This window comes from Enhydra lutris, unplaced genomic scaffold, assembly GCF_002288905.1.
Source record: "Enhydra lutris kenyoni isolate GAN:26980312 unplaced genomic scaffold, ASM228890v2 scaffoldscaffold22, whole genome shotgun sequence".
NCBI classification, from domain to species: Eukaryota; Metazoa; Chordata; class Mammalia; order Carnivora; family Mustelidae; genus Enhydra; species Enhydra lutris.
In genome coordinates this window covers 11224353-11246970 of record NW_019154106.1, presented here as the reverse complement: position 1 = coordinate 11246970, position 22618 = coordinate 11224353, and the positions used below count along the sequence as shown (strand labels likewise).

At 39.8% G+C, this 22618-nt stretch overlaps 2 protein-coding genes across 2 annotated transcripts in view; both read left to right on the top strand.

The window, feature by feature from the left end:
• The window catches only part of LOC111149519 (oocyte secreted protein 2), a 3265-nt gene extending 2862 nt beyond the window's left edge, over positions 1 to 403 (top strand). Inside the window, exon 3 of the mRNA XM_022506616.1 lies at positions 289 to 403. Within this exon, the coding sequence (XP_022362324.1) occupies positions 289 to 403 (115 nt within the window). The remainder of the gene's footprint in view (positions 1 to 288) is intronic.
• Positions 404 to 8914: 8511 nt separating this feature from the next.
• On the top strand, positions 8915 to 21429 carry LOC111150218 (membrane spanning 4-domains A3). Its single transcript, XM_022507639.1, has 7 exons — positions 8915 to 9096; positions 13442 to 13613; positions 14251 to 14385; positions 17089 to 17145; positions 18455 to 18613; positions 20263 to 20364; positions 20971 to 21429. Exons 2-7 carry the CDS (start codon positions 13458 to 13460, stop codon positions 21052 to 21054), a joined length of 693 nt encoding a protein of 230 aa, XP_022363347.1. The 5' UTR covers positions 8915 to 9096; positions 13442 to 13457; the 3' UTR covers positions 21055 to 21429.
• Positions 21430 to 22618: the final 1189 nt, after the last annotated feature.

Genomic DNA, 22618 nt, shown 5'->3' with positions numbered 1-22618 from the left:
CCTGTGCCACTACTACACTAGTTCAGATTAAACTCTGGCTGCTTTTACTTACTATTCTTAGGATCTACTTGTCTGAATCCATTTTCCTGGGCATTTTGGGACTTGACTAAAGCAAGCATTTCAAATAAATCACTATACTGAAAATGGCCACAGGGGTAAAAATAACTTAATAACTTGGACCCAAGTATAGACTCAGGGAGACCAGGTGCCAAGTATGCCAACAATATCTGCTCCTGTTTTTTATTTATTTTATTTTATTTTATTTTATTTTATTTTATTTTATTTTAGGAAATCAGTGTGGCTTACACCAGTTTCTACAGAAAATGAAATAAAATTGGACCCCAGTCCCTTTATTGCTGACTTTGAGACAACACCGGAAGAACTAGGCTTACTAAGTCCTTAAGGAGGAATGGAGCATTGGAACTGACGTCATGAATTTTGTTGGAAAAACCTGTCTTTTTGTATTAAAAAAAGTTGGTATAAATCTTTTCTTAGATATCTTCTCCCTAAAAATCCCTGATTCAGAGAAGATATATGTATATATATATACACACACACAAATATATAAATATATATATATATTGCATCAGGGGTATAGCTTATTAATTTAATGTTAACTATTGGTAATTTATACCACCCATTTAAATTTTATTTTCTATTCCATACAGTAGAACAAAATGTCCCCAATGACAATAATTTGATCCAGTTGATATGAACCTTCGAGAAATATGTTCTAAATGTTTTTTAGTAAAAGTAAAGAATGGAGATAGGTATCTAAATATGCCAGAGACTAACCTGGTGCAGAGTTTAAAATTTAATGTACTAACTCTCAGGACAAAGTGCTTTTGTGTGAAGACACTTTAACTCGTGTGGCTTTCCTAATTAATTGGTAAAATCGATTCCTAAAAATAATTCAATGTATGTCATATTTGATTGTTGCAGAACGAAATTAGATTCATATTCTAGAATTGAAATAGCCACTTTCTTTTTTAAAAAAGATTTGTATTTATTTATTTGACAGAGAGAGACACAGAGAGAAGGAACACAAGCAGGGGGAGTGGGAGAGGGAGAAGCAGGCTCCCTGCTGAGCAGGGAGCCCGATGCGGGGCTCTATCCCAGGAGCCCCTGGGATTATGCCCTGAGCCAAAGAAAGATGCTTAATGACTGAGCCACCCAGGTGCCCCTAAATAACCACTTTTTTTTTTTTTTAATTTATTTGACAGCCAGAGAGATCACAAGTAGGCAGAGAGGCAGGCAGAGAGAGAGGAGGAAGCAGGCTCCCTGCTGAGCAGAGATGATCCTTGGCTTGATCCCAGGATCCCGGGATTATGATCTGAGCCGAAGGCAGAGGCTTTAACCCACTGAGCCACCCAGGCGCCCCTAAATAACCACTTTCTTAACTGAAATTTGATGTCAGGTTTTCTGTTCTTTCCCTGATGTGATTTTTCCACACTTGAAATAATCAATGGATTGAGGTGGTCAAGGGTAGTATCTTCCCACCATGCTATCATCTTCATATAATCATGAATTTATATTCATCATTTATATGTAAATGATATATTCATCATGATATATTCATCATGTAGCTGGTGATAAATAGAAAAAAGTGACTTTTTTGTATATTGCATGGGAAGACTCCTTCTTTAGACATCTTTTCCCTAAAAAGGGAGTCTTCCCATGTAAACAAAAAGGTCACTCTTGACTTTTGGGATATTTCTTATATCAATTAGGAGAATGAAGTTGTGCCATTTGTTATTCAATCGCTTTGTAAATATATATTTTGGTGTCACATGAGCCTGGAGTCTGATTTTTGCCAAGGTATTTTTCATTAAAATATTTTCATTAAATTTTTTAAAAATTTAAAGTGCTACTATTATATCATTTTCAATAAAATGCTGCTTAGAGTTGTTTACTCATCAGAGAATTTAAACATTGTCACAATGGGCATCTACCTTTTACAGTCAATATAAAACTAAGAGGTAACCCTTCTGTAAGGCCTAACGTGTCAGGTGACATTACCAGCATCTAATGACTACTTACTTGATTCTAATAACCCCAAAGTTATGTGTGAATATTACACCAATTTTACAGAGAAGGAAAAAAACAACATAAGTTAAATCATTTCCCAGCTGCTTTTAAAATTGGTGATTTTCTCCTACTCTTAGAGGAAAAGCTTTCAGCTTTTCACCATCAGGTGTGGTGTTCACTAAGGGCTTGCTTGTTTTATGCAGGCTTTACTATGTGAAGGTGTATTCTATCTCTATGTAATTGGTTGACAGTTTATCATGAAAAGATGCTGAATTATTTTGGTGAAGGTGTCCCTTAAATAATCGCCAGTCCTTTTTGGAAATCAAAACTAGAAAGAAAATCACAAGAATGTCTCTGTGGTTAGATGTTCCTCTTTTAAGTTGTAGCAGGTAGCCTGCCTTGACTCTGAAGAGCCTTGTAAGTTTTTGGGTATATATGCTCATTTTGTTTCATTCTATGTAAGTGACTGAAGGGTGGACTCATCCAGAACATTTACAAAGACAATATAGTGATAGATACTTCATTTCTCAGTTTTAAGGGAAGCGAAGCTGGACTTGGGTGTAATCACAACTGGACTTGGGTGTAATCACAACTCATCAAAGACAAGGTATTGATCAGTTCACATGCTTAAACGCCACCTGTTTTCTTCTTGAAAATACATTCCTGTTTTCCTTGGGAAGTGCAGAAAGATGCAAGTGATAGTAGGAATCCTTTCCTTGAGAAGTAGTTTTCAGCGACACGATGGAGTTCCAGGTCAGCTGTAGGTGAGAAGAAAAGTTCGACGTGCTAAGAATTAGATGCGCAGCTGTTTTAGCTTTATTTATGGTAGAGTTTATAATAATGGATGTTGGCTAAATGTATAGGACTATACACCTGACAAAGGAAACTGATTGTTATAAATTATATTTCAGAGAGCCTGATGCAAAAAAAATTATGCTAGCCTGATTACAAGGCACGATAGCTCATCCCATATGAACCTAACAGCATGGAAATACATTTAATAGTACATCAGTTAGACTTTTCAGCTGGAATTTATTGTTCTATTAGAAAATGAAAGTTGTTCTATGAAATATATGCTCTTAAAAAGAAAAGTATTGAGAGGCCAATAGCGATTTTGGTGGAGAGATGGAAAGGAGATGGAATCATGAAGCAGGGGGAGTGTGGAGGTGGGAAGCAGTAAGGATCTAAAGACATTTGGGCTGAGGCACCCAGGCAAGTTCTACTTGAGTAGCTCAACCACAGCCCAACTAGTAGTGAGTACCCCCCCCCCAATAGCCCATTAAAAGGCCCCAAAACTCCCTGCTAAAAACCTGTAGGCTGACTCTGAAAAGGAGGCAAGAGTGACTTGGTGGCTCCCTCAGGGAATGACTTACCAAGAAGCCACTGGAAATGCTTGAAAGGTTCACTTGGTCAAAGTTAGGGCAGGTCCATCGGGGCAGGATCCCTGTAGATGTACTTCCCCTATGGCTTGCTGCAAGTTCTGTCACTCTTTCCTGATGAGCCCCATGGCCACTTAGAAATCAGAAGTCTAATACCTTGGTGGGCCGAGGGGTGGAGTGGTAGCCCAGAGCTGACAACATGTTTGGCAATGGTCAGGAAATGATCCAAGGGAATAGAGTGGACTTTGTGCCCTAAGTAAGGTTGATGAGATTTGGCAGATCAAAATACAAGATGCCCAGTTAAAGTTGGATTTCTCATAGTATTATTTTTGTTGTATTTCATGCAATATTCAGGACTTTATTTAAATAATCAAATATCATATGTGGCATACTTAAATATTTTTTAAGTTGTTGTTTTCCTGAAATTCAAATTTAACTGGAACTTCTGAATTTTGTCTGGCAACCTTAGTCCCAATCCAGCCAGAGCAAAGCAGTGTTCTAGCAGCAGAGGCTAGAGGGGAGAGACAGTCTGGAAGGAAGATGCTCACCAAGGCTGTATCTACTCTAGGTCATTCTCACTGTAGAAAAAGAGCACTGGAGATGAATTTAAGAACTTGTTCAAGGGCCAGAGGATTGGCTTGAATAATGTCCAGGGTAGCCTTACAGAACGTGTGCTGCTGACTGAGGGACCAAAGTGATCCCACTGATTTAGCCCTGGCAGGTGCCCAGTGTGAAGTCGGCAGCTTCCCAAGTGTTGTATCCCCATGTGGACACTAGAGGGAGCAGCCTGGTCAGAAGGAGCCCAGATTGCTCTATTTCGGGTTCCAAGAAAGAGTAAAAGTCTAATTTCCATGCCAGTTGTATAGAGAGGGAACCCTAGGAGATACAAATGAAGGGGGCATTGAAGAGAAGATGATGGTTTATGAGCCTCCTAGGCCAGAGGGAAGAGCTACCTTTGCCCAGACTAGGGGGTTAACAGAAGACCCTTGCTCTTGTGAGCAAGAACCCCTAGTCATGTAACATAAGAGAGAGTTTCTCCTGAGAAATACAGTGGATAAAAGATGAAGTGCTTTATACAGTGGCTTTATCCAAGGAAAGAAGGTCTGTTGCAAAAATCCAAGCGAGCTTCAGTCCGTGCAGAGAAACCAGGCACACTGGAAACCAGCCCTGTCTTCAAGGGCAGTGGAGACACTGAGATGCGGGTGGGCATGCTGGCTGTGAGCCTTGTCTTGAACAAGAGTCTGGGTCTTCAAGGTGGACCTCTTATATGAGCAAAAAGTACCAAAAGGTTCCTATCCAGGCCTGGGTAGGAACCATGAGTGAGAGACTACAGGGCTTTGGTCCACCGTACTATATCAGCAGACACATGTTCGATCAATGTTCAGGACTAATTAGAATACGTATAGGCGCCCACTTCTATTTCTAATCAGGACATAAATTTAGTAAGATGTAGTGCTAGCAAGGGGATCACATGAAAAAAGAACCCATTTTGATTATAGAGCCTGTATTCCTCCTGTTCTTCTAAAATAGGAGCCAAAATATCAAAAGATCACACTGAATGAAACAGAATGACAAACAGTGATATTTATAAGTTTTCCCCATAAACAAGGAGTGACCCTAAACTACCTACAATTAAGAGGATTTTGTACTGTATATTGTTGGGTCCATGGTCAAAGGAGCGAGACTGATACAAAGCAAAGGTCAAGCAAAGCTTTATTTCTCGCCAAGCATCAAGAATCAAACCGACTGGCCCGGGCCATCTCTTGCAAAGAGGTGACCCCTCCCAGCCTCACAGACTAACTTTTATAGAGTAAAGGCCATGTGGTTGAGCCTGGCCACACACAGGTGGCCAACTAAATTACAATTCACCCTATAGTAGCTATTTGAACTAGCCTATCACTCTGGTCAGAAATGGCGCCCAAAAGGCAGGGCCCACATTCTTGGGCGGTTAGGGAGGTGCTTTCCTGATTGGATGTCTCCACCTGGCTTGGCTTATCCTTGTATTCTGGGCTCTGTTATCTCCCCCTGACCTGACACGTCCTGGTATATGGGCTCTGTTATCAGGGGCTGGTCAGTCATATTTTTCTGGTTTCCCAGACTTGTTTCTAAGTAAGTTCCTCTGGGGGGGGCAGGGTCAATCTAAGTTTACTGCATAATCAACAAAATGGCTTGCTCTGGCGAAGCAGGCCCTTACATATATAAACATTAGAGTTCCCTGGGGTTTACTGCTTTTCTTCTTTGGAGAAGAGTGAAAAGGCATTTTAGGATTGAAAGCTATTTCTGGAGGAAACAGACTCTATGCTATTCTAATCAGATAATTCTCCTGACAGCTCATAGGAAAGAAAGTCCAAAGCTAATAGAGAAATGAGAACCGAAAGAGTAGTGATATATCACTCAGACCTTATGACCGGGTTCAATTAGGGGAACAGAACCAATATGCATGGTATTGATAACATATTTGTCATAAAGAACAATACATTTTGGGAACTGGGGTAGAAGTGCATGGAAGGTTATTGTCCTTGCATCTGGTGGTAAGCCCAGTGCTGCTGAAGGTCAGCAGGGTTGGGAACATACTGGAACTTGCCTCTTTCTCTCATTGTCTCCAACCTTGACCATGTGGATGACCTGCAGAAGCTGGCACCGTCACCATGGAGTTGCACGAACACATGGTCCAGGACTCAAAGAGGCTGAATGAGGAGACCTGGTGTGAGTAGGAGAAGTTGAGCCCCAGTCTGGTCCTGTGCCCAGTGACCCAGCAGATCCATGACAGTGGGGGCGTGCCACAGGGACACTGGCACTCCACAGCCACTGGAATCAGAGGATATGACACACCTGTGGAGGACATTTCTGTGAGTCTTCTCTCGAGAGCAGTTTCCATAATCATTCTCTCCCTAAATAATTGAAGAGGCTTCCCATTTTTATTCATTTATTTTGAATGCATGTAAAGACCTTAGTTGCTAAGATGTCTAGATGCATTCTGTCATTTGCTTTTTGTAGGCACTGTTCTCTAAGGTGGGCACTAGCTCTTATATTTACAAATGAGATAAATGAAGTCTTAGAGTTTAAGTAACTTCCTTTCAGAGCTCTTTCCACCCCCTTACAGTTCTACATTTAAAACAAGTACGTTAAAAGGAACTACTTTTTTTTTCATTTACTCATATTTCTTCCTCTCCTTCCCTGAAGACACTTTCTTGTCCTTCCCTTCTTCTTCCTCCTCCTCCACCTCCTCCTCCTCTTCCTCCTCCTTCTCTTCTTTGTCCTCTTCTTCCTCCTCCTCCCCTTCCCGCCCCTGTCTCCACCTCCTTTTCCTCATCTACCTCCTCTCCCTCCCTCCCCCCTCCTCTTTCTCTCCCCTTCCTCTACTTCTCCTCCTCCTCCCCTCCCCTCCTTTTTTCCCCTCACTTTTCCTCCTCCTCCCTTTCCCTCCCCTTGTTGCCCCTCCTTTTCTCCGTTCTCTTCTTCCTCCTCCCTTCACTCTGCCCTTCTCCTCTTCTCCCAAGCCTCCCCCGCCTCTCCTCACTTCCTCTTCTTTGTCATCATCTTCTTTTTCTTCCTCTCCCCCTCCTCTTCCTCTTCTTCTCCTCCCCTTCCCTACCCCACTCTTTTTCCTCCTCCTCCTCTCTGTTCTCCTCTCTCTTCCTCCTCCCCTTCCCTTCCCCACTCCCCCTCCTATTCCTGTTTCTTCTTCAGTATTCCATTTGCAATGGCTCTGGTTAAAGTGAAACAGGAGAAATATATTTTTGTTGCCATCCTGTTAGCTATTTCCTCATGATTTACGGTTAGAATTTCTCTGTCATCCCCCGCTCCCCTGCATCTGTCCCAGGCTCAGGTGCCAGCCGTGATCTCAGAGCTCCTGCATATTGTTACTGGCTGCGGGACTTTTGCTCACTTTATATCCAGTGCCCAAGTTCACAGCCTCCCAGAGCTCTCCTTGGGTCATCATATCCATCCCTCTTTTTCTCTTTTCTGTGACCAAGTTCCCACTTCTTCTCCAGTTTCTAGAATTAGAACCTCACCCAATTTGTTAGGAACATTCTCCTCTTCCTCACAGACTTCCCTTTCCAGCCTTTCCTCACCAGCCCTGCCCTGTGACTGTCCTAAAGATGGCAGTGCGAATCCTCACGTTACTTATTTCCTTACTGTCTCTTGGCTCTGATCGTTCCACCACCTACTTAAGGACACTTACCTATTGAGGATGATTATGTCATGTTAACCTTAAAAATGAAACTACCAGTCATTTTACCAGCAGAAAGGGGTTTATTTGGGAATGGTAGAGAATTACAACTTGAGAAAAGCAAGCTACAACAAACCACAGCCAAGGCAGACCAACGGAGGGAAGACCGCTCTTTTAGAGAGGAAGCTGGGGGGGAGCTGGGGGAGAGCTGTCATAAGCACAAAGTCCATTGGACTAAAGAAGGAGTTCCAAGTATAGGGCCTCCTTATTGGCTGAGTTGTGACTGTCTCTCGTTGGCTGGGCCGCTGTTAGGGACGCACCTTTCTTCCTCGAACTGGGTAGTAAAGTAGGTAAAGTAGCTTGAGAAGGTAGGTCTCTTCTTGTGGGGTCTGAAATCCTGAGAAGTGGTAGGGTGTGAGAGCTCCCTGCTTTGACCTCCCAACACCATTTTATTTTAAAGATTTGTTTGTTCGTTTCTTTATTTGAGGGAGAGAGCATGAGAAAGTGAGCACAAGCAGAGATAAAAAGAAGAGGGACAAGGAGAAGCAGGATTCCCACTGAGCAGGGAGCCTGAATTGGGGCTCCATCCCAGGACCCTGAGATCATGACCTGAGCTGAAGGCAGGTGCTTGACCAATGGAGCCACCCAGGTGCCCCTTTCCAAATACCATTTTAAACAAGGTTTCTTTTTATTAATTTTCACAATAATTCATCTTCTAAGCTGGGACACCTCTGAAAATGAAGGGAGGTGTTATTAAAATCACACTGGGGGTAACAGGCACTGCTCGGCACCTCATGGTACCCAGAGCCTGAAGTTGCACACAGCCTGGCCAGGTATGGACTGATGTTAGGAAAGCTGGTTAACATTTCCCTGCGATAGTCTTCTTTTCTATGAAATTGGGCTAACAGTTGTTCCTTGGTCTGGAGTTAGCACAGGAGGAGGTGGGTCAATGCATGTAGAACATGTAGAGTGATGACCCCTCCACGGCAATCATTCAATGTATTTAAACTACAATTTGTATACTTTTTGTACCTATAATGTTGGCAACTTAACTAGCCTTTCAAAGCCTGTAAGACCTGAATGTGAGGCATGGGACCACTCTCCCTCATCTAGACACTGCTCTTACTGACTTTGTTCTTTGTTTTTTGACATAATTCTTCGATGCCCATCCCCAGTGCTTTCCCACCCACCTCCCTGTATGTCCTGCTTGTATTTCTTGTTCCAACAATGCGTTGGGCAATGTCTCAAAGCCAGAAGACAGTTACTCCTGCTGCCAGTTTTTCCTAATCAACGGTAAGCCTTCAGGAAGCACAGTGAACTCAGAGTGGTCTTAGCACGCTCTCCAGCCAACACGTTTCCACTGACTCCTCTACACTGTTGCACAAGGCAAAGGCACGTTAAGTTGGAGTCAGAAGAGGCTGCAGTTTTCCAGAAAAGACATTCTAGCCATCATTATCGAGTGTCTCCTACTTGACTTCAGAGGCAAGACATCTTCCAAGGCCTGAAGCCTCCAAGGTAAACCCTATAAATTCCCTCTTCAGAGAAAGCCTCCTTTTTTTTTTTAAATTTTATTTTTTATAAACATATAATATATTTTTATCCCCAGGGGTACAGGTCTGTGAATCGCCAGGTTTACACACTTCACACACTCACCACAGCACACACCCTCCCCAATGTCCATAATCCCACCCCCCCAACCCCCCTCCCCCCATTAACCCTCAGTTTGCTTTGTGAGATTAAGAGTCACTTATGTTTTGTCTCCCTCCCAATCCCATCTTGTTTCATTTACTCTTCTCCTACCCCCTTAACCCCCCATGTTGCATCTCCTCTCCCTCATATCAGGGAGATCATATGATAGTTGTCTTTCTCCGATTGACTTATTTCGCTAAGCATGATACCCTCTAGTTCCATCCACGTCGTCGCAAATGGCAAGATTTCATTTCTTTTGATGGCTGCATAGTATTCCATTGTGTATACATACCACATCTTCTTTATCCATTCGTCTGTTGATGGACATCTAGGTTCTTTCCATAGTTTGGCTATTGTAGACATTGCTGCTATAAACATTTGGGTGCACGTGCCCCTTCAGATCACTACGTTTGTATCTTTAGGGTAAATACCCAGCAGTGCAATTGCTGGGTCATAGGGTAGTTCTATTTTCAACATTTTGAGGAACTCCATGCTGTTTTCCAGAGTGGTTGCACCAGCTTGCATTCCCACCAACAGTGTAGGAGGGTTCCCCTTTCTCCGCATCCTCGCCAGCATCTGTCATTTCCTGACTTGTTAATTTTAGCCATTCTGACTGGTGTGAGGTGATATCTCATTGTGGTGTTGATTTGTATTTCCCTGATGCCGAGTGATGTGGAGCACTTTTTCATGTGTCTGTTGGCCATCTGGATGTCTTCTTTGCAGAAATGTCTGTTCATGTCCTCTGCCCATTTCTTGATTGGATTATTTGTTCTTTGGGTGTTGAGTTTGCTAAGTTCTTTATAGATTTTGGACACTAGTCCTTTATCCGATATGTCATTTGCAAATATCTTCTCCCATTCTGTCAGTTGTCTTTTGGTTTTGTTAACTGTTTCCTTTGCTGTGCAAAAGCTTTATATCTTGATAAAATCCCAATAGTTCATTTTTGCCCTTGCTTCCCTTGCCTTTGGCGATGTTCCTAGGAAGATGTTGCTGCGGCTGAGGTCGAAGAGGTTGCTGCCTGTGTTCTCCTCAAGGATTTTGATGGATTCCTTTCTCACATTGAGATCCTTCATCCATTTTGAGTCTATTTTCGTGTGTGGTGTAAGGAAATGATCCAATTTCATTTTTCTGCATGTGGCTGTCCAATTTTCCCAACACCATTTATTGAAGAGGCTGTCTTTTTTCCATTGGATATTCTTTCCTGCTTTGTCGAAGATTAGTTGACCATAGAGTTGAGGGTCTATTTCTGGGCTCTCTATTCTGTTCCATTGATCTATGTGTCTGTTTTTGTGCCAGTACCATGCTGTCTTGATGATGACAGCTTTGTAATAGAGCTTGAAGTCCGGAATTGTGATGCCACCAACTTTGGCTTTCTTTTTCAATATTGGAAAGCCTCCTTTTTAATTACCTGCTTGGGGTGCCCCCCAGTGGGCCATGAGGATGTCTGCAGAGTTTTCTGTATGGTTGCTATATAGAGATTTGGAATTTCAGAGAAGAGCATGGCTTCTCTTTAGAATTTGATTGTTCCCTGGTGCCAAAATGTTAGATATAATTATATAGTTATTTCTTTGGGAAGACACGGGCATGGACATGCATAGGCATGTGCACGCACACACACAGGCATGCACCCCTGAGATGTATTAAATCCAAGGGGCTGCCTCCAAGTTTGGCTGCCAGCTCTGGGAATGGGATGGTCTGGACACACTTGAAGCCTGGGATTTAGTGAGTGGGTTTCTGCATAAGCTCAGAGGGATCATAATGACACCCTAGAGCCGGGTTACCAGGTTCTGATTCCTCTCTCCTCAGTTGTTGGCTGTGTGTTTTTTGGGAAGTGACATAACTCTTTCCTGCCTGTAAAATGGAAAGGATCACAAGAGTAGTACTTATTTATGTGGATATGTGAGGGATAAATGGGTTGAATGAGTAAAACACTTAGAACAATGCCTGACACAGAATAAAAGCCAGATGGGTGAACTTAACTGGGGTTCTCAGAAAATCTACACTTCTCTCACTAAAAAACAAACAAACAAAATAAATAAAAAATAAAAAACAAACAAACAAACAAAACCTAAATTGAGCAAATTATTGAACATAATTTATTTTGCCTAAAGGCTGAAAATTCTCCCTGGTAATTATAATTATTCAAAAAAATCATTATTAAATGATGTGGTTAGACTCAATTTCCCCCCCTCTAGAAGTACTCTGGAGTTTCTCTGTAGGAGAGGCTCCAATCCTTGAAAACAGATTTTCAGTACAGCATGGCTCCACTGAGCTGGACCAAAAATTTATTTATTTGTTAAGCATGTATTCCCTGAGTGTCCAGCGTGTGACAGACACCGACATAGGCACTGACGTCTTATGTTGGGAAGACAGCAGATACAGCTGAGCTTGCAGTCACTGGAGGCTTAGAAGGGTAAGTGGTATAAAAAGGGAAGAAGACATTCTTAATAACAGGGAGCTTCCTCCAGACTTGGGCAGGACTGAAGAGGGCTTCCTGCATGAAAAGTGTGGATGTGGGCAAAGGGTCAGTCTGGAAAAAGACCAGACATTATCTAGGTGGAGCCTGAGGGACAACGTGTTCAAGAAGAGAGGAATAATACTGAGAAGGAGGGTTTGAGACTTTTGAGAGCTTGATGCTTGGGGAATTAAAAGAAAGAAACCATGGCTGGATGGAGCTATGAGATAGGGAGGGGGAGGCATGAAGCTGGAGTAACAGGCAAGCAGCTTCTGATCATGAAGGAGCGCTGCTCCCCACATTACATACATTTTAAAGCAGTAGATATCTTATCTAAAATATATGCATATTTCCCAGGGTGTCTGGTTGGCTCAGTCAGTGGAGCATGTGACTCTTGATCTTTGGGTTGTGAGTTTGAGCCCTACATTGGGTGTAGAGATCACTTAAAAAAATAAAATCTTTAAATATGTACACACACACACACACACTTTTCTCAATGGAGAAATTTTATTTTATTATTTTTAAAGATTTTATTTGTTTTTTTGAAAAAGAAAGACAGCACAAGCAGGGAGAGCGGCAGGCAGAGGGGAGAGGGAGAAACAGACTCCTCTCTGAGCAGAGAGCCCGATGCAGGGCTTGATCCCAGGACTCTGGGATCATGACCTGAGCTGAAGGCAGAAGCTTTAACCCACTGAACCACCCAGGCGCCCCATCAGTTTTTATACTATGAAGTTATACTGTCCAAGATTGAACATACTGTGTATATTTTAGTGATAATGTATTTTTTAGTTGCAATGATTGTGGTGGTTGTTTGGTGATCTTTATATATGATACTTTAAGTCTTTTTGACACAAGGTAGAGTGTAAGTTAAAGTCAACATTTAGCAACCGTTTGTTAGGTTAGGGACTTCATACCTTATCAAAGTTGCCCCTTGTAAAGTTAATATGAAATTAAAATTATTTCCATTTACATATGTGAACACTGAGGTTCCCATTCCTAGATCACTCAACTAGTAAATGGCCAAATTAAGACTCCGACTTGGCTCTTCCGTGGTGAGTAAACTATCCACAGCTATATGGCTGCCCAGAAGGCTATCTTCCCCTATAATACTATGCAACATAATGATTTAAAAAAAAATGTTGGACCTTAAAGTAGAATGTCTCTAGTAGAGTTGAATTCATTTATGAAAGGTGTAAGTTTGGGTATGTGGTTTAACCTCTCTATGCTTCCATTTCCTCATCTTTAAAGTGGGAATAATATTCCAACATAGACTGTCAGGAGCATTAAATATGTTCACTCGTTTGCAGGAACTAGACGACGTTTGGGTAGCAGTAAGTACTCAATAAATTATACCTATTGTTATTATAGGAATATGACCAAAGGCATCTTCCTCACCTAAGAGTTCACTGCTCAGTGAAGCCATCTGTCTGGTTGTCTAGGACAGATTTGCAGAGAGAGGAGCCTGTGTAATAATGCATACCTGTATATAAAAAAGAGAAGGGAATCACTCTTCACTGTTTCAAGGTTAAATGAGACACCCAGACTTACAACAATAGTCTAATGATTACTACTCCAAGACAAAATGAAACTCAACGATGTAAATTGTTGCGCCATTTTGAAGTCATTTTGAATCAAACATTTCTGTTACACTCAAAAATTTTTAGCTAACAGTAAAGGGGAAAACGTCAATCCTTTGGACTTCTTTTTTTGTGACAGCCATCAATAACCCCAGATGGCCTCCCAAGGAGTTGGTAATGAAGAACCTGGGATAGCCTCAGCAGGTGATCCCCCAGCAAGCCAGGCGGAACCAGAGGTGATAAATAACTCTGTCTACCAGCCCATCAATGAATTGCAAAATCACCTGAAGGAGAAACTACAAGCCTTTGGGGTATGTCAACCTTAGTTTAAAAAAAGGTTTAAGATAGAAGAAAATACCTATCATATGAAAAACCTTGTTTATTCCCATCAGGGGGAATCTAAGTTATTCAATACTGAGTCAATAATGTACTTTTTAAAGAAAAGACCAGGATCTACTTTAGACTTGGAGAGTAGGAAACATTGGAGAATGGACTCCAGTCTGAGCGGCACATCAGGAGGCTGAGTTCTTATGAACTCATACTCCGTATCTTAAATTTAAAAATTGTGTTGAGGAAAGGCTTAATGAACTGTTGTTTAATGTCTGGGTGCCTTCCCCATCATATTATGGCCCTAAAGTATGCCAGGAAGATGATTGACCTTATCTATGAGGTCAGCCATGTTGCCTCTACTCTTCTGCCACTTTGTGGAAGGGGTTTGTGAGAATAAACAGGAGCAGGGGGAGAGGTGGAGATGAAGGGCTGCCCCTGGGATCCATGGTGATAGCATGGGATGAAAACCTCCAAATGTAAGCCCTAACCCAGTTAAATTAGTTGACTTTATAATCATTTCAAGCAATGATACCTGCTTTCTGAAGGAAATGAAAATGGTCTCTTCTCCATGTACATTAGTATATGCCCATTATGCCTTTCCCCCCCTGCTTCTTACAGGCCGTCCAGATCCTGAGTGGAGCAATTATTCTGGTTCTAGGTGTTTTTCTAGGTTCCTTAAGAAACATATCCCATTTCTTCAGTCTGTTTTTCTTTATCTTCTACACAGCCTATCCACTGTGGGGCCCTATATTTGTGAGTATTCGTATTCCCCTGACCAGAGATCACTGCATAGATACCACTGCTAGAAATGTGTTGGATTATTATAGTGTCGTTCTTAGGTGATTTGAAGATTGCCTGCTATGGGTTTGTTTTGTAATCTTTACACGTTTTAAAAACAAAGTGCCTTTCTGACTAAGAGAAATCCCATTTTCTGACTACAACTTAAGTCCCAAACATAAAGTTAATGTATTCATGTATTAAACCCAGGTGTTATGGATACTAAGAAAATCAAATGAAAACTGAGTATTGGTGAATTGTCTTGTGTAGCCAAGAGAGTCCTGGTTTGAGACATAAGAGATTTGCCTGCTGGTCACAGTCTGGAAATCAGAAGATTGATTTCCCCTATCTAGGTCAAAATGTAATCAATAAAATAGGCTTTGGTCCTAGGTGATCTTAAAATTTATTTATTTAGCTTTGTTATTTGACCATCACCTACCTGATGGTTCATTTTTTTAAAAGGTGATTAGTAGGAAGTATTTGTTAATTAGGTAGGGCTTGTTTTGTTTGTAGATTCTGGTATTAGAACTTCGAGAATTTATATGTGTTTGGTCTCAAACAAAGGTGCTACCATGACATATCAAAGATGGGAAGGGTTAGCTGAAAATGGTAAATGGAACGTGTAATTGGCAAATGAAGAAGAAAAATTTATAGCAAATTTTGGGCTCTGATTTATTCATACTTTTTTTTTTTTTTTTCCAAAATCATTGACCTTCAGATGTCCTGTAAAACAAAATTGCTCATCATCTGGTCAAAATTTCTTGACCCAAATCAGATCTCATGTTCTGACAAAAGATTATATTCAGTTTCTGGATATAGTCTAACACATGTAATTTGGATTTAACATTTCTGAAATGTTTAAGTAGTTAATATGATCATTTAGATGACCTAGCTAGAATCTGGATTTTTTTTCCAGAAAATCAGGAGTACACATTTTCTCTGCATCATGAATCCTATCTAAATGGGAAATTTCCATATTGTAGAAAAGAGAATAATAAAGAGTCTCAATTATTCAACTGGAAAGGAATAGTCTTTTCTCAGAAAGCTGAGGTCAGTTTGTTGAAAAAAAGTGGTCAGGGAACTAGAGCTCACTCTTTTAAGGCATCCTCAAGACTAAGATTCAAGTCTGACTGTTGGATTCCCATTGCCAGAAGCTTTTCTCTGGCTCTGTATCACCAGCGGAGCAAAGTCTAAGATCCATGACATGGAACAAAGCGTTTCTTATCTGGCCTTACTATATCCTTGTCTCCCTCCTCTTTCTTCTGTATACAGACCCTGCTATCTACACACACTGATGTGTGATTCCTTCTATTTACCGATCTTCCTCTTACTAATCCTTATTAAACCATGTGCCTTTGGAAAAGATATTTCAGCTCTTGCCCTCCAGTTTCCTAGGATAGTAGAAATAATACAAGGACATTCTCATTGGGTCACTAGGAAATTAAGTGGAAAAAATATATAAAAACCTTAGCTGTTTTTAATAGGTGCTTTATGTATGCTGGGCTCATATCTAGTACCTTACCATGTGTTATTTCATTTTATCCCCATATAACTATAAGATCAGTGACATGGCGATATGAACATCTCTATCTTACAGAAAAAGAAATGCAGGCAAGGAGGGGTGTGACAGTTTGCCTCAGGATACAGAATGAATACAAGTTAAGATGGCATCAAGACACAGAGCATATGCTCTTGACCATGAGGCTCTAATGAGCCTGGAGTTTCTTGTGATAACCACTTTGTTATCTGAAGTGGAATTCAAAACCCGTTCCTTCATGTTCAGTCAGAATTCAAGAATTGAATTTATGTAGCAAGCTTTAGCTCTCCATGATTTTGACGTTTGCCTTCAAACCCTAGGAGTGGTTTGATAAAGGGTTGTAAGATACATGAGACATAAAACAGAATGAAGTTTTAAGAAAACCATGAACTTGTAGAGAATTCAATTTATCAAATCAGAGTCATGAAAACAATAGCTTATCAAAAATAATTATTTAAAAAATTAGTGGACATTTCAATATAGACAGATTTGCAGAAGTTCTTTAAGAAAATCTAACCTAAGGGTGCATGGGTGGCTCAGTGGTTTAAGGCCTCTGTCTTTGGCTCAGGTCTCATGACCTCATGATCCCAGGGTTCTGGGATCAAGCCCCGCATCGGGCTCTCTGCTCAGCGGGGAGCCTGCTTCCTCCTCTCTCTGCCTGCCTCTCTGCTTACTTGTGATCTCTTTCTCTGTCAAATAAATAAATAAAATCTTAAAAAAAAAAAACAAACATCTAATCCATGAATCAAACCCTTATCTGAAGCCTGGGTAAGAACATGAGAATAATGTTACATATGAATGTGCATATAAATAAATGTTATCTACATTTACTATAAATATAAATTATGTTACATTAAATATATGTATTTATTATACTTTTAAAGTATGCACACTCATGTAACCTATAAAAAGCCAGACATAAAACATAATGGTAATATATATTTGCTCAAAATTTTAATGAATTTAAAATTTCATTGCTATAAAATGAACGACATCAATTATAATTCCATGTGGTAGAATGTTAATTTAAAAAAGAATCTTTGTACAACCATTGCTAAATAGCTACTAATCCAAAGAGTACTAAGAAAAAATAGTTGAGACTTAGTATTCTCTAATCTGCTTTGTTTCCTGTGTTCAAGCAGTTCATTGTTTCAGAATCCTTATCTGTTGCAGCTGGGAGAAAACCCATAAGAGCACTGGTAAGTGGCAGTTCTTCTTGTCTTCCTATGATCATAGGACTTGAAATAAATTATCTATTAATAGCAGGAGAGTAGAGGTTGGTGAATCCAACTGAGACACCAAGTCTCATGTAATGCACAAGAAAATTAATTCTCTTTTCTTAAAGCACTCAGATGGTAAATTGTCAGAAAGTCATAGAGATTCGAGTGATTATTGGGTTGGTTACCTTTAATAGTTGATGAATCTGAAGCTCAGAAAAAGGCTTCTTGATTTTTGTGTGTTGTGAAACTTGATGAATTCTAATTACTTAGAGCATACACTTTCTACCACTGATTCCACAACTGAAAGCAAAAAGTTCTATCCCTTCAGTGATTCATTAAACACTTACCATGCCCCTATTATGTGTTCTCTCTAAATCATCTGCCCAGCTACACAGCTTCTCTAGCTCATTCTCTGCCCCCTCCCTGGACGGCCACCTTGGACACCAATCCCTTTTCTCTCACCGTTATTCTCTGTTGATGACCTTGCTTCCTATTCTGAGAAACGCAAGCCACTGGAGAAGAACGTTCAGACCCCCACTCTAATATCCACTTAGTGGACCAGATCTGTACCATTTCTCTTTTCATTCTAACCTCTTACAGCAGGTGACCTCTCTACTATTTTCTTCAAAGCAGGTATCCCTCCTTGAATACTAGATTCGGTTCTTTTTTTTTTTTTTTCCATCCAAGTGCACCATTCCAAATGTCTTTCTGCTAGATCTTTTTAATCAGCCTATAAGCATCCAGTTACTGCTCTAAATAGAAAAAATATATACAGTTTCAATTAAACTCATTCCTAAAGGCTTTATTTTCTTCTCTATCCCATCTCCATAACTATTCTCCTTAAGATTACTGAAGACTTCTGAGCACCTGGGTGGCTTAGTTGGTTAAGCAACTGCCTTTGGCTTGGGTTATGATCCTGGAGTTCCAGGATCCCGTCCTGTATCGGGCTCCTCACTGCATCTTCCTGGGCCTCATTCCTATTAACACTACAACTTCTGCTTCTCTCTGGATGTCCAGGTCCTCCTCTCTCCACTCCATTAGCCGTAATACTTATTTAAAAATACTACGTAGTTTACCAATTTGTATGCTTAATTGTTTTCTTTGTCTTTGCGGCTAGAATGTAAGCTCCATGAGGGTATGGATCTTTATTCTGTGATGTGTGTCCAGCATCTAAGATGATTCTGGGTGTGTAAAGAACCTTAAATCGATATTTATTTAAATGAACCACCACCAAAGGAAGGAAGGATGTGCTTCCTATATTAAATGAAAATTCCTATTCTTTTTTTAGGTGCAAAACACTTTTGGAATGAATATTGCCAGCGCTACTGTGGCTCTAGTTGGGTTTGTTTTTCTCTCAGTAAATTTAGCAGTTAATAAGCAGTCTTTCAAGAACTGTGAGTCTTCACAGTCACAGGAATTATGCATTTACGTGGGCATCTTTTCAAACGTATGTTTTCCAAAATTATGTTTAATTATAAAATATTTCAAACAACCCAAAATGTACAGAAGAATAATGTATCAGGTATCATGTAACCTTGACTTGAATCTGGGCTTGGCCATGTATTAGCTCTGTAATGAAGGTCAAATTAGACAATCTTTCTGTGCTTCAATTTGCTCATCTTTCAAAAGAGGATGATAATAGTTTCATTCTTACAGAGTTGGTGTAAGAATTAAACAAGTTAATATTTGATGAACTGTTGAGACCATGCACATTGTGTTATACTATTAATATTGATTATTACTACTATTACACTCTCCATAGCAGTTAAATTGAAAAAAAAATTATTTCACATCTTCCTTAATAAAACTTACTTGGGAGAAATGCAGTGTTCTTTGTAGTTTGGGATTTTCAAATCAAGACTGACTTCTGAATTTTGGCGGTTGTCTTCCTTTTAGAGGGAAGTTCCTTAACCTTTTCAAATGACTTTATTGTTTGTGTTAGAAATTCTCCTTCTGAGGTCCAATTAGAATTAAGATTTTCCTTCAAATTTACCTTTTTTCTCCATGATGACCTTTTTTGTGATCTATTTTTACTGACTAACTCCTGTGTGCTGGCATAGAAGTTTGTGCATCATTTTGTCCTAAGTTGTATTTTTTTTAATTTTTGTATTTGTTTGTTTTTTTTTATTTATTTTTTCTTATTTTCAGCATAACAGTATTCCTTGTTTTTGCACCACACCCAGTGCTCCATGCAATCCGTGCCCTCTCCAATACCCACCACCTGGTTCCCCCAACCTCCCACCCCCGCCCCTTCAAAACCCTCAGATTGTTTTTCAGAGTCCATAGTCTCTCATGGTTCACCTCCCCTTCCAATTTCCCCCAACTCCCTTCTCCTTTCCATCTCCCCTTGTCCTCCATGCTATTTGTTATGCTCCACAAATAAGTGAAACCATAAGATAATTGACTCTCTCTGCTTGACTTATTTCACTCAGCATAATCTCTTCCAGTCCCGTCCATGTTGCTACAAGAGTTGGGTATTCATCCTTTCTGATGGAGGCATACTAAGTTGTATTTTTAATTATATAAGTTTATATTTATATTGGTCTGATTTTTTATTCCTGTGGATTTCATAGTATTTTCCTTCTGGAGCAATTTTATATTTGCTTCTTCAAGGTGCCTCAGTGATAACAGAGGAATTGCTAGTCTAGTGATTTTGTGTTTAATATTTCCATTTAGTGTTTGGTTGCTAGCGATGGTGTAAATGCATAAAACCGCTAATGAAATTCCATTAATGAAATGGTGGAGGGGTCATTTTTGTCTATTTTCCTTAACTGCCTACTTGTCTGCCTAGTTTGCTATGATTTAAATTAGTAGATGTTAATGAGAGTATCAGCATTTCGCCTCTACATTTTCTTTACCCATGACTACCTCACGTGCATTGATAAATGCAAAGTATCTCTCTCTAGGGAAAGTATTTCCATGTTTTTAGGTTGGCAAATTGTCTCTTGTAGAGTGTTTGTGTATGTCTATGTCTTAAACCTAATCTGTGGTTCACTTTGTTCTAAGGGCAGGAGACGTTATATTTGGTTTCCTGATGACACTTTTTCCCCTCTGAATGTTTGTGTTGGGTTTGATATGAGACATCATATCCCCTAGGGCCTGATGTCCCTAATGCTGATCCTTACCTTGTTGGAATTGTGCATAAGCATCTCTGTCTCAGCCATGTGGTGCGTAGAAAACTCACGTAATTCGACTGAGGTGGGTTTGTTTCCATAACTAATAATTCACATGGACTGCTAGGGTTTGAGGTTCTCACTGAGTCCCAGAATTGGAAATACACAATTATGCAGTAATGATTTGTGGGGTTCCTGGAGTTAGAGATGGTGTGAATATGTGGGATGGAATCAAGGCTGGAAAAATGAGGAAACAGTGTATTTAATATAATATTCAATACATGTATAAAATCATAGTATCATGTTATAGTAATATAATTAGTATAATAATCAATAAATTAAAATATCAATAATAATACATTAGTACAAAATAATAAATATTATAATAACATTTAGTACATTTTTATTCAGATATAATTAGGTTCAATTATTTACTCATAACTTATCAGTTTTTAGTTGTATAGCCAGGAAAAAATTATGAATTCTTTCCAGATTTTAAGTAACTCAAGTATAAGATGAAAACATTTTCATGCTCCTCTAATGTTTGTTGTGAGGATCATGTACATAAAACTTCAGCACAGTAATGATCAGCAATCACATGTTATTGGTGATGATCATGATAATTGAGGAAGGGTTGGAAGAAGAGGGAGGTGATGATCCTATTCTTGGACATTGATATTTTATTTTCCAGGTGATTTCCACTCCTTCCAATTCTGTACAAACAGGAATGCCTCCTGATGAAAATAAGTCTGAGAGCAAGGAAGTTCAAGCTTAAATTTCCAGTGAGTGAGAGCTTCATCCAAGAACTCGGGAGGATGGGAGCCTGCAAAACGCAATCCTGCTCTCTTAGGGCACCAATCATGAGAAACTTGAATATTTGACTCAATTTTCTTCTGTTCCAATTATAAACCCCATTAGTATGTTTGGATATGGAAGGAAAAATATACTTCTTTAGACATTCTTGGTTTTGTAACGTCTGTGATCACCGCTCCAAAGTTGTTCGCAAAATCAGTGTCTTTCTTCTTACCTACCTATTCCGCTGCCTAATAAGGTTTAAAGAAGGCAAATAGAAAAATTCCCGTTTTATGAATTTTCTCTAAACCCAACTCCCAATCACCCACTGAAAAAGAAAATGAGTCATATATTTTTTTAATTACAGAAAAACACTTCCTGACTTTAGCTGACATCAGCATTGTAAAAACTCAAATAAAAATCTATCATTATCTTCAAGATACATTTTTACTACATTTGAGGTGGGGAGGGTCAAGCCTCAGAGATTTTGTTTCAGTCAGCTGCTGAGATTCCAATATGCCCTGATACATAAAGGATGGTGTAGACTGGGGACTTTGAGAGCAGTATCAACATTTGTTCTTCAAAGGTTGGTGAGAAACTGCAAAACAGAGAAGTAAAAAATAAGTCTTTGGAATCTCACAGATCTGGTTTTAAATTTTGATAACTGTCACTTATTACCTGTGTGAATTTGAGCAAGTTACTTAATCTCCCTGATCTGTTTCTCCTCATCTATAAAAGACGTGTGATAATATCAATGACCTTCAGGTACCTGGGTGGCTCACTCGGTTAAGAAACCTACTCTTGATTTCAGCTCAGGTCAAGATCTCAGGGTCCTGGGACTGAATCCCACATTGAGCTCCATGTTCAGCTCAGAGTCTGCTTGAGGTTCTCTCACTCCCTTTCCCTTTGCCCCTCCCACTGCTTGTGCTCTCTCTCTAAATAAATACATAAATAAAATAAAATAAAATAAAATCTTAAAAAAATATCAATGACCTTATCAGTTGTAATGAGGCAAAATAGACCTACAAGTACTAAATAATGCTGGCGTTGTTATTGGTGCTGTTGCTGCTGCTAAGGCTGAGGTGGGGTGGTGGTGAGATGTGCAGGGAAGATGGCAGAAACCCTCACTTCTGTGTGGCTCCTCCTATCCCCTAGGGATATTAATGGTTATCTTTTCAAGGTGGCATTTTGATGTTAAACCTCCTTCTGATATATGTGATTCCTGATTTATCTACTGCTAAAGTGCTTATGTTTCACATTTATAAATGAATTCCCTTCTCTTGATACTAAACTGTGTCATTCATAATGTCCATAAGTTCATACCCATAGGCTACTCTTAGCTTCTTGTTCACCATGTATGCAAAAATTCTTTCACACTCTTCTCTACTAGTTGTTGCCTCGCCAGAGCATGCACACACATACACACTCATTTTATATATATATACATATATATGTGTGTATGTGTATATATATGTATTCTAATCTGATTTTTAATCCATTCAACAATATCTGGAGAATGTCAACTATGTGCATGTGCTGTGGTAGAA

Bases quoted from the DNA above. Each gene is read 5' to 3' on its own strand.
- LOC111150218 (XM_022507639.1), top strand. From the start codon at position 13,458: ATGGCCTCCCAAGGAGTTGGTAATGAAGAACCTGGGATAGCCTCAGCA. The intron at 14,386-17,088 runs GTGAGTATTCGT...GTGTTCAAGCAG, and splicing joins CACTGTGGGGCCCTATATTT to TTCATTGTTTCAGAATCCTT. The intron at 18,614-20,262 runs GTATGTTTTCCA...CATATCCCCTAG, and splicing joins ACGTGGGCATCTTTTCAAAC to GGCCTGATGTCCCTAATGCT.